The sequence below is a fragment of the Schistocerca cancellata genome, chromosome 5, assembly GCF_023864275.1.
Source record: "Schistocerca cancellata isolate TAMUIC-IGC-003103 chromosome 5, iqSchCanc2.1, whole genome shotgun sequence".
NCBI classification, from domain to species: Eukaryota; Metazoa; Arthropoda; class Insecta; order Orthoptera; family Acrididae; genus Schistocerca; species Schistocerca cancellata.
The window spans coordinates 623,932,187-623,947,183 of record NC_064630.1 but is presented as its reverse complement, the minus strand read 5'-3'; the positions used below and the strand labels follow the sequence as shown (position 1 = coordinate 623,947,183).

The 14,997-nt window shown below is 42.6% G+C and overlaps 1 protein-coding gene across 1 annotated transcript in view; it reads right to left on the bottom strand.

Annotated features, from left to right (window-relative positions):
* The window catches only part of LOC126187328 (importin subunit alpha-3), an 81,657-nt gene that overhangs the window by 26,100 nt on the left and 40,560 nt on the right, over positions 1-14,997 (bottom strand). The window contains exons 6-8 of the mRNA XM_049928345.1: positions 7,855-7,980; positions 521-655; positions 243-347 (exon numbers count right to left, since the gene is read on the bottom strand). Of these exons, the coding sequence (XP_049784302.1) occupies positions 243-347; positions 521-655; positions 7,855-7,980 (366 nt within the window). The remainder of the gene's footprint in view (positions 1-242; positions 348-520; positions 656-7,854; positions 7,981-14,997) is intronic.

Below are 14,997 nucleotides of genomic sequence, written 5' to 3'. Positions count from 1 at the left end.
TTTAATAATGACCACCAAGTATAAAAATGTGAGAATACATCATCATTACTGGACTACGGCAGAAGTCAACATTATGCTGAACTTTACAGACCAGTGGCAGAGAAACCTTCTGTACGTAGTATGATGATTACAGTGATGTAACATGGTTTACAATAGGAACTAATTCTATGAAGGAGGTAAGACATGTTTACAGACAGAAACATAAAAAAATTTAACAATACCACCAAACTTTCAACACTTACCTTGCTGAGATTTCTAATTATTTTGGGCAAAAGATCTGCATCTATAACAGCTTGAACCTGTTGTTGATTTCCAGCTGTGATATTCGATAAGAACCACACTGCTTCCTATACAAACATTTCAAGATTGTGAAAATTTGCTTAAACACAACAGAAAATACACTTTCAATACAACCACCAGACATACTTAATTCACAACTTAAATTACTCCTAAAAGTAGGAATTTGCCTCACTAAATTCAGGGAGATAAAAAACTTCCTATGGATAAGTTACTTAGTTACCTTGCAAATTTTTTCTTTTTGATGAGTGAGTAAGGCAGGAAAATGTGAAAGAGCATCACAATTCAAAACAACCTGGGTCTGCTCATCAGTTCCAGTAACAATGTTACCAACAGCCCGGAGAGCCGCTGTCTGGACCTAAAAATGATATGCACAATTTTTCCTACTGGTCTTAAAAAGTACTTCTATCATCAATCAAGTTAATGTAGTAGGAGCAGGAAAAAAGTCATGGCTTACACAACCATTCTATTGCACAAGACAGAAAAATCACACCGTAGCCACTGGAAACATTATAAGCATATTTACTCAAAGGAAGACAAAGTTAAATAGTAAGAACAAGCAAAATTAAATGATCCACTCACATTAGTGTCACCACCATAGTGACCAACATCTGCGTGCAATAATCACTGGTGGCTGCTGGCAGCACTAGCAGTGGGAGGTGTGAAAAGAGTGTTGGAGGACACAGGAAACAGAGCAGTCATTGTTGTAATGTGGAAACAGAACAATCTATTGGAAATCCAAAAAAACTGACTTTATGGGGAGGGGGGGGGGGGGGGGAGATTAGCAGAACAGAATAGGAAAGTAGACCAAGTTCATCCTGGAAGGTGTGCATGGTACAGTTAGGGTATGGCAGAACAGAACAAAGACATCAGAGGTTAAAGTGTGAATGTGAACTGTAAGAGAAAGATCAAAGAACTTCAGAAGAAGCATATTTGCATTACTTACGGCACTCTTCTGGAGCATTTTGTTCCCATAAGCTCTTGCTATTAACTGTCATCACCTGGAAGCTTATTGTGCCTACTTCACATCTAAACCATTTTGAAACAGATTAAATGTTCACGAGATTTATATAAGACTTACCTATATCAAATATATCTTTCAAATTTAGCTTCTCATTTTTCAGCAAATAGTCAAAACTATTGTAAATGATATAATTGTGTAAGCAATGATGTAATGGTTGCAGTTAAATTTTGTGAAAACTTCAAAATTAGTTCTACCTCTCCTGAATTTAACCCAGAATGATAAGCACACTTTGGGTAATGTACACTCATTGCATTTTCAATATGTTTAGAGCTTTTTCTGCCAGCTCATATAATATCTACTGAAATTCAGAGGCAAAGTCCGTTAATGAAACAATTACGCAGCGAGTACTTTCTACACAAGTAACAGTAAGTGATCTAAACTGTTTGGTTAAACAGCAGTGTTTGAAGGACGAAGTGTTAAGGGAGGCACATGACCATGTATGGGTAGATTACAAGAATACAAAGGACAACTCATCATCAAATACCTCAGCAATACTGGTGGAGGATGAGGAGGCTGGACACTGACAAATATGTAAAAAATTTTATACTGTGCGCACAACATGCTGATCTCTGTCCTCAACGAGTACTGCAGCAAATATTACTGGAAGTAACCAAGGAATTTGATATAGTGGGAATGGGCATATTGGGTCCATTCGACCCAATACTGGTAGGTAACCACTACATGTTAACCATCATAGACCACTTTTCTCATTATAGCTCAATGGCTGCAATCCCGAATCAACAAGTGAATACAGTGCCATGAGCCATAGCAAACAACTAATTATTAATGTCTGGCATTCCCAACAACATTTACAATCAGAGCTCCAACTTTATGTAGCTATGCCAGCTACAGTAAATCCAGAAGCTCCGAACTAGCCCTTCCCACCCCCTCGTCAAACAGAAGAATTGGACATTTCCATTGTACTACAGGCAAGATACTAAGTTATGTAAACAACTATCACAATTATTGAGAGGTTTACCTACCTTACACCTTAGATGTATATAATACTGATAGAAGCATTGGGCTTTCACTGTACAAGGTAGTATATAGTAGAAAGATGCCATTGCCTTCTGATGTGACTAAACATAAAATTGGGGAAAAATAGGGAGTTTGATCTTTGTGAAGATGTTATTGGCTGTTTGGAAATGAGCAAAGAAAAACAAATATGAAAGTGCTTTAATGTAAAGGGCAAGTGGGGTGGCGCATTGGTAAATTGCCCAAGAACAGAATCAGTCAATGGATAATGTAACATTGGTACCTGTGGGGAGCAAGATACATGAAATACATTGAATAATTTTGTTACTATCTTATTGTAGTGGGGTTATATCAAGTTTTGTTATGTCCTTGTCATAGGTGTTTAATTTATAAGTGAGGGGGAGTGTGCTATTCTGACAATGTAACATAGTAATGGGTCACATATGCCCAGCTTTGTCAGAGGGTGAGGGAGAATAATGTGGATTCCTTTCTCCAGGTGGTGTTACCACCGAGAATGTCCAGAACTGTTAACTATGTACAATGGATGAGCAACACACACTATAGTACAGTGTGACAGTTTACAAAGCTTATAGCCTCACAAGAGGGTAAAGTCAAGTTACCACTGAGCAAATGCTCCAACATCTACAGCAGTATCGCAATGAGCAGCACCACAACATTTTTATGGCAATAATCTCTATTTCTGGTACTGTAGTAAATCTGGAGACAAGAGCAGAAATCTGGAGACAAGAGCAGAAATCTGGAGACAAGAGCAGAAATCTGGAGACAAGAGCAGAAATCTGGAGACAAGAGCAGAAATCTGGAGACAAGAGCAGAAATCTGGAGACAAGAGCAGAAATCTGGAGACAAGAGCAGAAATCTGGAGACAAGAGCAGAAATCTGGAGACAAGAGCAGAAATCTGGAGACAAGAGCAGAAATCTGGAGACAAGAGCAGAAATCTGGAGACAAGAGCAGAAATCTGGAGACAAGAGCAGAAATCTGGAGACAAGAGCAGAAATCTGGAGACAAGAGCAGAAATCTGGAGACAAGAGCAGAAATCTGGAGACAAGAGCAGAAATCTGGAGACAAGAGCAGAAATCTGGAGACAAGAGCAGAAATCTGGAGACAAGAGCAGAAATCTGGAGACAAGAGCAGAAATCTGGAGACAAGAGCAGAAATCTGGAGACAAGAGCAGAAATCTGGAGACAAGAGCAGAAATCTGGAGACAAGAGCAGAAATCTGGAGACAAGAGCAGAAATCTGGAGACAAGAGCAGAAATCTGGAGACAAGAGCAGAAATCTGGAGACAAGAGCAGAAATCTGGAGACAAGAGCAGAAATCTGGAGACAAGAGCAGAAATTTGGAGACAAGAGCAGAAATTTGGAGACAAGAGCAGAAATTTGGAGACAAGAGCAGAAATTTGGAGACAAGAGCTGATCAAACATTATTACATCAGGGAATGCTTGCTGATACGAAAGAAACTGCTGTCATAACACAGGGAAGTTGTCACATCGCCAGGCACAGCCTAAGGACTGGAGTTTAAATATCACCACCTCAGCAAGAATGGAAAGCCACTACAACACTGGTGGCATGGTTATTTCACATCCAAGCCACATACTTTTTTTGGCTTCCACAATCACAATCGAAGAAGCAGAACAAGGATGGGCAATGACCGCACAAACTATCATACTTGGTCAACATTCTCAGTGACAGCCACCATTCCTGAGGGGGTATACCTATGGCAGTCTCAAAGTCTACATGGCTCAACCAGTCACCCTGAGTCATTGCTAGCCATGGCCCAGCTGCTGGTGCCAAACCCAATGCTGCCCTCCAACCTGTGGGCCACCTGAGGGTGCCTACTTCAACTGCTGCCAGCCTCCTACACTGGAGGTCTACAGCTGGAGCCTCAGGCCGTGCAGCCATTAAACCACTGTTACCTGTGCAGGCAAACTCCTTGTCTGGGAAGCCACCACTGTTGCTGGGAGCCATCTCATCCACCCTGAGGCCAGTATGTGATTCTGGCCCTACGTTCTGGGCTGCTGCACAATCTAGTCTGAACTATACCGTATTTACTCGAATCTAAGCCGCACTTTTTTTCCGGTTTTCGTAATCCAAAAAACCGCCTGCGGCTTAGAATCAAGTGCAAAGCAAGCGGAAGTTATGAAAAATGTTGGTACGTGCCGCCGCAACTAACTTCTGCCGTCGAATATACACTCCTGGAAATGGAAAAAAGAACACATTGACACCGGTGTGTCAGACCCACCATACTTGCTCCGGACACTGCGAGAGGGCTGTACAAGCAATGATCACACGCACGGCACAGCGGACACACCAGGAACCGCGGTGTTGGCCATCGAATGGCGCTAGCTGCGCAGCATTTGAGCACCACCGCCGTCAGTGTCAGCCAGTTTGCCGTGGCATACAGAGCTCCATCGCAGTCTTTAACACTGGTAGCATGCCGCGACAGCGTGGACGTGAACCGTATGTGCAGTTGACGGACTTTGAGCGAGGGCGTATAGTGGGCATGCGGGAGGCCGGGTGGACGTACCGCCGAATTGCTCAACACGTGGGGTGTGAGGTCTCCACAGTACATCGATGTTGTCGCCAGTGGTCGGCGGAAGGTGCACGTGCCCGTCGACCTGGGACCGGACCGCAGCGACACACGGATGCACGCCAAGACCGTAGGATCCTACGCAGTGCCGTAGGGGACCGCACCGCCACTTCCCAGCAAATTAGGGACACTGTTGCTCCTGGGGTATCGGCGAGGACCATTCGCAACCGTCTCCATGAAGCTGGGCTACGGTCCCGCACACCGTTAGGCCGTCTTCCGCTCACGCCCCAACATCGTGCAGCCCGCCTCCAGTGGTGTCGCGACAGGCGTGAATGGAGGGACGAATGGAGACGTGTCGTCTTCAGCGATGAGAGTCGCTTCTGCCTCGGTGCCAATGATGGTCGTATGCGTGTTTGGCGCCGTGCAGGTGAGCGCCACAATCAGGACTGCATACGACCGAGGCACACAGGGCCAACACCCGGCATTATGGTGTGGGGAGCGATCTCCTACACTGGCCGTACACCACTGGTGATCGTCGAGGGGACACTGAATAGTGCACGGTACATCCAAACCGTCATCGAACCCATCGTTCTACCATTCCTAGACCGGCAAGGGAACTTGCTGTTCCAACAGGACAATGCACGTCCGCATGTATCCCGTGCCACCCAACGTGCTCTAGAAGGTGCAAGTCAACTACCCTGGCCAGCAAGATCTCCGGATCTGTCCCCCATTGAGCATGTTTGGGACTGGATGAAGCGTCGTCTCACGCGGTCTGCACGTCCAGCACGAACGCTGGTCCAACTGAGGCGCCAGGTGGAAATGGCATGGCAAGCCGTTCCACAGGACTACATCCAGCATCTCTACGATCGTCTCCATGGGAGAATAGCAGCCTGCATTGCTGCGAAAGGTGGATATACACTGTACTAGTGCCAACATTGTGCATGCTCTGTTGCCTGTGTCTATGTGCCTGTGGTTCTGTCAGTGTGATCATGTGATGTATCTGACCCCAGGAATGTGTCAATAAAGTTTCCCCTTCCTGGGACAATGAATTCACGGTGTTCTTATTTCAATTTCCAGGAATGTATGTATTATGTAGCGCTACGCAGGCATGCTTTGTAGGCACAAAGATAAATACTGGCGCCAAAACCTCTATGTCAGTAAATAAATTTAAAAAAAAGTGGAAGACGAGCTTTTTTCTCCGCTGCGAGTTTCGACTACTGCATTTTCATACATTATCCAACGAAGTGAATACAAATTCCGTATTGTTCATCTTCGAATGTAGCACAATTTCAGTGCACTACGAAAATCTGACTGGCACGACTGTTTGGGATGTTTGTCAATATGGCCAACTCTACGTTCTGAATTTTTTCCTATCTGTGAGAAGAGATGGTTGCTAATGGGAACCTGATGAAATTTGAATCACATACAGTATTCTCTTCACCGTAAGAATAATACGAATATAAACATTTTGCCATGTATTCTATCGTGTTTGCTGCTATCTCATTTAAATCCTGTCTGCCTAATAAACTACGAAACTAGAGTGAGACAACAGCAAACGCGGAAGAATATACGTATCGTGTCATGTTTATATTCGTATTACTCTTATGCCTAATAGTGATACAGTCAGAAATGAAGCATGGCAACTGACTAGATTTTTAAATCTAAGATGACTAATTTCTGTGCAGAATTTGATGTACTAAAGAAGCGGCCGCAAAGATTTTCAAACGGAGAAAAATTTTCGCCTAACTCTCGTTCAGAACTTGTTCTATCACACGCAGTCTATTATTTGGTTCTTGTTGATCATTATCAAAGAAAGCAGCAGTGTAAGTAACAACAAATAGCAGTCTCTTGCCATTGTTTCGCTAATGAGACGATACCTCTCTTTATTTTAAATTGTATGCAGCGGTAGCGTGCACAAAAGCAAGCCATGCCGCGAGCCGCAACAGGCCGTAAACAAACACGCACTATCAGAATGCGACAAACAATGCACGACACAGTGCAGTAATGCATTTTCAGCTTAAGAGTGACGTAAACACCTATAACAAGAAAACGGCACTTATCAGATCAAACCAAAATAAGCAATCGATTCAAACCAAACGAAGCACGTGAAAAAGGAAGGGTACCCGTATAAATATGGACGGAGCGCCTGACGCATAGCAATGGCTACGTGGTAAAGCTTAACTGCTAAGCTTACGACTCGAACCAAACTACTGTAGCTGTATCGTCATTCATTCGACCTAAATTGTGTCTCATATTACAATGGACCAACTTTGTTTCGATTTAGAGGTGCGGCCTAAAACTTTTCTCTCCCCTTGAATTTCGAGTCTCAAATTTCAGGTGCGGCTTAGATTCGGGAATTTTTTTTTCCTTATTTCGAGTCATTTTCCAGGTGCGGCTTAGATTCGAGTAAATAGGGTAATCTCTCACACGCTGCTGCAGTCTGCACCCTCGCTGGATGAATGCAGTCATTACCACTGGCCACTTGACACTGCTGCACCACCTTGCACTTAGCATGCAGCTTATGTCCTGGGATGCTGACTGCTCTGAGCAGCAAAATAATTTTTGTTGATGAACACTATATGTTTTAGCAATGATATTTCTATGACAATGGGTCTGATGACTACCAGACATCCACTCTGCTTCACTGTTGGACTATTGACATCCTGACAAACCATCCCCTTCCACCACCCACAATAGAAGCCTACCACTGACCTCTGTAGAAGTATGAGAAACTTTATGTGAATGTCTTTACCCTTAACAACATACAGCAAAAAAGAGAAAATGTAATAAAAGAGAGAAACCAACTTGTTGCTGGAAAAATGAGATTAAGTAGTATTGATGTGCATACCATGAATTTATTGTTAACACAATGCAACTGTAAAGCACACAGATATCAAAAAACAGTATTTTACTTGATGCAAGTGCAAAATACTACTATGAAATTTCTCAGCTGCATATATAAATCATAAAATATATTTATGCAGACGAACATAAAATGTCTGTATCTCACCTTTACTTCTTTGTGGGACAGTAATGGAATTAGTTTCGGTACAACACCACTGTCAATCACCATTTGTATCTGCTCGTTCCCACCATCAGTAAGGTAACTTAATGCCCAAACAGTGTCCACTAGGATCTGAAAGATTATTATTTTAATTTTATTGGGTCTTACAACTATTTCTCTGCATCTATAAATGATTTATAAGGAAGAAATGTTACCATACATTATAATACTCTCACACAAATCTGGTGTTACCTGACCATAATATTACTGCATTTGGCCTCCCATGGCCATTATCAGAAACCTGCTGAAGTTACAGTAAACAAGTATAGTCTGACTGAAGAAAACCCATTGCATTGTCAATGATTTCAAGACAGTTCTGCACATACTATCAAATCAATCAGTGTGTCCTCATTAAATATCACAATAAAAACTCAAAACAAGCCAACCAAAGCATCACTCCCAGGTGCAATAATACTGTATCAACATGTACATGCACTTGGCAAGGCCCATCTGTGTACTGATTTACATTGAAAATATTTACTGTTGGATGTCTATCATTTCCACTTCCACCTGTGGGTGTCAAGAGAGGTCTTCCCAATACAAAATGAGACACTAACATATGTTTTGTATGTACATCCTTGTAACTGATGGTCTGCAGGACTGGCCATTCACTTAAGTAATAAAATTAAACACCTGCAGCTGCTGTTTTGATTTTTTTTCTTTTTTACAGCCAGTTTTGGTGATCCAATACACCATCTTCCAGTCTTAACTGACACTGAGGGGCTGAACTCCAATCGTATACATGATCCCATCAGTGACCAACACTATGAACTGGCTTCCGTAGAATACTTTAAAAGCAATGTCTCTACCACCATCAACTACACAACATCATTTTAGCAGTATTCTACTGAAGCCAGTTCACAAATTTTTGGCACACAGGGGGAGCGAATGTCCGATTGGAGTTAACTCCCCGGCATCAGCTGAGGCCTGAAGATGGTGTAGTGAGTCACCAAAACACCTTGAAACAACATTAAAGCAACTGCAGGCGTTTCATTTTATAACATACTTAATACTGGCCACCTTATGTTGATGTGGTCATCATTACTCTTAACTACCAAAACATCACACAGGACATCTAATTTTGAAATGACAAGCTGTAAAATACTGCAACCAACAACAAAATACTGATTACCAGCAATGTGCCTTCTCAAGTACAGCTGGCCACAAAGTAACTTAAAATAATTTGTGCAAATTAAGAACTTCTGTCAAATCTTCCTGAATTAACAAACTAGCTCTACCTTACATATAATAGTATTCATCTGAGACCCAAAGTAGTATCCACTGAATTAACATGTACACCCACAAAGCATTTATAGTTACATTATTTTTGAGAAGAGAAGAAGTTGCTCAAGCATACTTGCACGTAACATATGAGAAAAAAGATTTTTAAATGAAATGATTAGTAATTAAGCTTAAATCATATATATAGTAATTATGTTGAAGACCTTTTATGAATTTATGAATGATAAATTTCAAAGCATTGTTATTCAACACTGACTTTGTACTCACTACACTGGTAACCTCTATCTTTGGCTCAAATTTCCAGTCAGTACCTTAATTCTCAGAACAAATGGCATACGTCAAAAGAGTGAAAAATGGGACAAATTTCATAAAATTGTTTCTCCTTGCCATCCTGGCTGGGAATACTAACAGGAAAATTAAGCACTAGTAAACTGCTTGTATCAGATCCTACTCAAACATCAAATTTCCTCTTTTTACACTTTAAGAGACTTTAAAAATGAAAATGTAAATGGTATCAAATTACTTTTTAAGCACATACTTTATGAAACGCACATAAGAAATTTTATTAATTGTACATAACTTTAATTTGAAACCCTTGGGCTTACAGTTTTACATTCCTTGAAAATATTGGATGGTGATACATCATTAATTTAGGCTTTTAGTATGTTTTCATGACTTCTGGTAAATTTTTCTATCTGGTTGTCAAGTTTGTAATCACTCAAAACTTTAGCAGAAGCCCAAAAAGCCATTACAATACAATATATACGAGGGTCATTCAATAATTAAGAAGACAAATTTGGAGAATAAAATGTTTATTTTTACAAAACAATACTGTTTCTACTTTTGAACATAAACCCCTCGAACATTTATGCCCTTGTTCCAATAGGCTACAAGCTTTCTTATTCCAGCTGCAAAGAAAACCACCTTCAGTGTACCAAACAAATGGAAATCACTAGGTGCTAAATCAGGATTGTAATGAGGATGAGGATGAGGATGAGGCAGTACTTCCATTTTGTCAATGGTTTCATGGAATAGTTGAGCAATACAAGAACGCGCATTGTCTTGCTGGAAAATCACACCTCTCCTCTGAGATCCACGACATCTCTCATGGCTGGCTTCACCTTGTTTAAAAGCAAATCCGAGTAGTACTGGCTGTTCATCTTACACTGCTCTTTGAGAATCACAAAAAAATGGACCTTCAGCATCCCAAAACACCGTCAACATGACTTTTCCTGCTGATGTTTGGGTTTTGAAATTTTCCGTGACAGGTAAGTTGGTGTGCTTCCACTTCAAGCTTTGTCTTTTTGATTCTGGCTCATTCTTCCCAAGTGTTTGTGCGCTTGCATATTTAATTACATAAAATCCTTGCGTATTCTCGTATTTGAGAGGAGTAATATTGCTTATTGATAGCTGTAAAGTATAAATTCGCAGAGTTGATAGTTGTTTGTTTTGGACAGCCAGTGCTTTCTGTTTATTTTGTAGAGTGAGTCAGCAGCAGACAGAGGCCAGTACAGTTTCATCTGCGATTGCAGAGTGACGCGCGCGAGCAGCAGTAGCAGCAGAAACTAGTCGTATATTCAGTTTTTCGTATTAGTTCTGCAGGTTTAATTCAAATTACTTTGTGTGTTTGTGTGCTTGCATGGGGAAATTTTTTGGATCTTTGTGTATTTTCGAATTAGAAAGGGGTTGTATCAAATTTTATTAATGGTAGAGTGTAACATCGTGTAAGACAGGGGTAGGATCGCATTGGAATACCTGTGTAGTGGCGTAGTCGTGGTCATTTGATTGTTTAGTTCGTAAGTAATTGTTCATATATCGCAGCTCAATCTGGCACTGGTGACGCAACTGTGCAGTCGCATACTGCTGTTTTATTTGTCGCAACTCTATACGTCCAGATATTAGGAGTAGGATGGATAGGGTGTCTTCGTGCTGTGTGCGGGCGCAGGAGGAACTGGCCGCAGTTCGCGAGCAGCTGAGCGTGCTGTTGGCCACGGTCGGCCGCCTTCAGGCTGCTGCCTCGAGATGCAGCGACGGCGGAGGGTCTGGCGCATCGCTTGAGACACCCCAGGTGTCGCTTGCTGCGTCCGCTGATAAAGCTGCTAAGGCACCTTCTAGTGTACCCAGCGCGCTGGGGCCGCCCTCACCTCAGGGTGACTGGCAGACTGCAACGTGTTCGCGTCGCTCGAGGCAGAGGGTCGATGTGGAGGTTGGCCCCGCCCGTTCATCTTGTCAGTGGGCAGGTGGCTGCTCCTTCAGCAGGGCCCGAGCAGGCACATGGGGGCAAAGGCTTGTTAGTTATTGGGAGCTCTAATGTTAGGTGGGTGATGGAGCCCCTTAGGGAAATAACGTACAGGGCTGGAAAGAATTCCAACGTGCACTCGGTCTGCTGGGGGGCCTCATCCAAGATGAGGAGGCGGCCCTGCCTGCGGCTATCGAGCGTACGGGGTGCAGTCTTCTGCAAGTAGCAGCTCAAGTGGGCACCAATGATGACTGTCGCTTGGGTTCTCAGGCGATCCTCAGTTCATACAGGCGGCTGGCGGATTTGGTGAAGACCACTGGCCTCGCATGCAGGGTGCAAGCAGAGCTCTCTATTTGCAGCATTGTTCCCAGAGTGGATCGGGGTCATTTGGTTTGGAGTCGAGTGGAGGGTCTCAACCAGAGGCTTCGTCGACACAGTCTTGGATGCAGATTTCTAGACTTGCGATATTGGGTGGGGAATTGTAGGACGCCCCTAGATAGGTCAGGGGTGCACTACACAAAGGAAGCGGCTACTCGGGTAGCAGAGTACTTGTAGCGTGCACATGGGGGTTTTTTAGGTTAGGCAGTAGTGCGAGGTGTCCTGATGAACACTCACCAGTCGACGTGCAGGCAGGGAAATCAGGACGCGCTCAGTGTAAAGACACTTCAGCTATCAAGATTTTAGCAGCAAATTTTCAAAGTGTTCCGAATAAAGTTTCTGAATTTACTGCCCTCCAGGAAGCGTGTGGCGCGCAAATTATACTCGGGACTGAGACCTGGCTGAAAACTGAAATAGGAAGTTCTGAAATATTTAGTGAGGGTTGGAACGTGTATCAGAAAGACAGATTAGACACCGTAGGAGGTGGTGTCTTCATTGCAGTTGACAAAAATATTGTGTCTACTGAGGTCGAAGTAAAGTGTGATTGTGAAGTTATCTGGACACGTTTAACAGGGCTAGGAGAAATAAAGTTAATTGTTGGTTGTTATTACCAGCCACCAGGTTCCACCATGACAGTTCTAGAATCATTCAAAGGGAGTCTACACTCTGTATCATAGAAGTACCCAGATCATGCTATATTAGTCTGAGGCGACTTCAACCTACCTAGTATAGACTGGTATGCCTATGGATTCATTACAGGTGGTACAGACAAGCCGTCTTGTGAATTACTTTTGAACACATTATCCAAAAACTGTCTTGAGCAGCTAAATTGACAGCCAACGCGTAATGGAAATACTTTAGATCTGGTAGCCACAAACAGACCAGACCTCATTGACGGTGTCAGTGTTGAGACAGGGATTAGTGACCATGATAATGTCATTACGACTATGGTTACGAAAGTTAAAAAGTCAGTCAAGAAGGCTAGGAGAGTATTCTTACTAGAAAGAGTAGATAAGCAGTTGTTAGCATCCTACTTAGTAAATGAATCGACTTCATTTATTTCCGGTACAATGGACGTGGAAGAATTATGGGCAAATTTTAAACACATTGTAAATCACGCATTGGGCAAGTATGTGCTGAAAAAGTGGATTACAGATGGAGAAGATCCACTGTGGTTTAACAGTGCAATTCGGAGAATGTTCAGGAAGCAAAGACAGTTGCACTCGCAGTACAAGAAAGATCAGGAGAATGAGGACAGGCGAAATTTAGTAGAGATTTGTGCTGCTGTAAAAAGAGCGATGCGCAAAGCATACAACCACTACCACCATCATACCTTAGCAAAAGATCTTGCTGAAAACCCAAGGAAATTCTGGTCTTATGTAAAATCGGTAAGCGGGTCGAAGGCTTCCATCCAGTCGCTCACTGATCAGTCTGGCCTGGCAACGGAAGACAGCAAAACGAAAGCTGAAATTTTAAATTTAGCATTTGAGAAATCTTTCACGCAGGAGGATCGTACAAACATACCGCTGTGAGAGTCTCTTACAGATTCCCATATGGAGGACATAGTGAGAGACATCCCTGGGGTTGTGAAGCAGCTGAATGGATTGAAAATAAATAAATCGTCAGGTCCTGATGGGATTCCAATTCGGTTTTACAGAGAGTACTCTACTGCATTGGCTCCTTACTTGGCTTGCATTTATCGCGAATCTCTTGCCCAACATAAAGTCCCGAGCGACTGGAAGAAAGCACAGGTGACGCCTGTATATAAGAAGGGTAGAAGGACGGATCCTCAAAATTACAGACAAATATCCTTAACATCAGTTTGTTGCAGGATTCTTGAACATATTCTCAGATCGAATATAATGAATTTCCTTGAGACAGAGAAGTTGCTGTCCATGCATCAGCAAGGCTTTAGAAAGCATCACTCCTGCGAAATGCAACTCGCCCTTTTTTCAGATGATATCTTGCGAACCATGGATGAAGGGTATCAGACGGATACCACATTCCTTGACTTCCGGAAAGCGTTTGACTCTGTGCCCCACTGCAGACTCCCAACTAAGGTACAAGCATATGGGATTGGTTCCCAAATATGTGCGTGGCTCGAAGACTTCATAAGTAATAGAACCCAGTTCGTTGTCCTCAATGGTGAGTGTTCATCGGAGGTGAAGGTATCATCTGGAGTGCCCCAGTGAAGAGTGGTTGGTCTGCTGTTGTTTTCTATCCACATAAATGATCTTTTGGATAGGGTGGATAGCAATGTGCGGCTGTTTGCTGATTATGCTGTGGTGTATGGGAAGGTGTCGTCGTTGAGTGACTGTAGGAGGATACAAGATGACTTTTACAGGATTTGTGATTGGTGTAAAGAATGGCAGTTAACTCTAAATATAGATAAATGTAAATTAATGCAGATGAATAGGAAAAAGAATCTGCGTAATGTTTGAATACTCCATTAGTAGTATAGCGCTTGACAGTCACGTCGATTAAATATTTGGGGGTAACATTGCAGAGCGATATGAAGTGGTACAAACATGTAATGGCAGTAAGGCGGATAGTATTCGGTTCATTGGTAGAATTTTGGAAAGATGTGGTTCATCTGTAAAGGGGATCGCTTATAAAACACTAATACAACCTATTCTTAAGTACTGCTGGAGCATTTGGGATCCCTATCAGGTCGGATTGAGGGAGGACATAGAAGCAATTCAGAGGCGGGCTGCTAGATTTGTTACTGGTAGGTTTGATCATCACACAAGTGTTACGGAAATGCTTCAAGAACTCAGGTGTGAGTCTCTGAAGGAAAGATGGTCTTCTTTTCGTGAATCGCTACTGAGGAAATTTAGAGAACTAGCATTTGAGGCTGACTGCAGTACAATTTTACTGCCACCAACTTATATTTCACAGAAGGACCACAAAGATAAGAGATTAGGGCTCATACAGAGGCATATAGGCAGTCATTTTTCCCTCGTTCTGTTTGGGAGTGGAACAGGGAGAGAAGATGCTAGTTGTGGTATGAGGTACCCTCCGCCACACACCTATGGTGGATTGCAGAGTATGTATGTAGATGTAATAGTAAATGCAAGTCATCACAATTTAAATTTTGTTGAAGTGCTCACCTTCTCTTTCATAGTGTTTCTTTAGCTCTGTGCACACTCTCAACCTCGATTCCTTGTGTAGCTGCATCAACTCCTTTGGGACCAATCTTTCACACTTTCTGATACTTCAGCATGTTACAG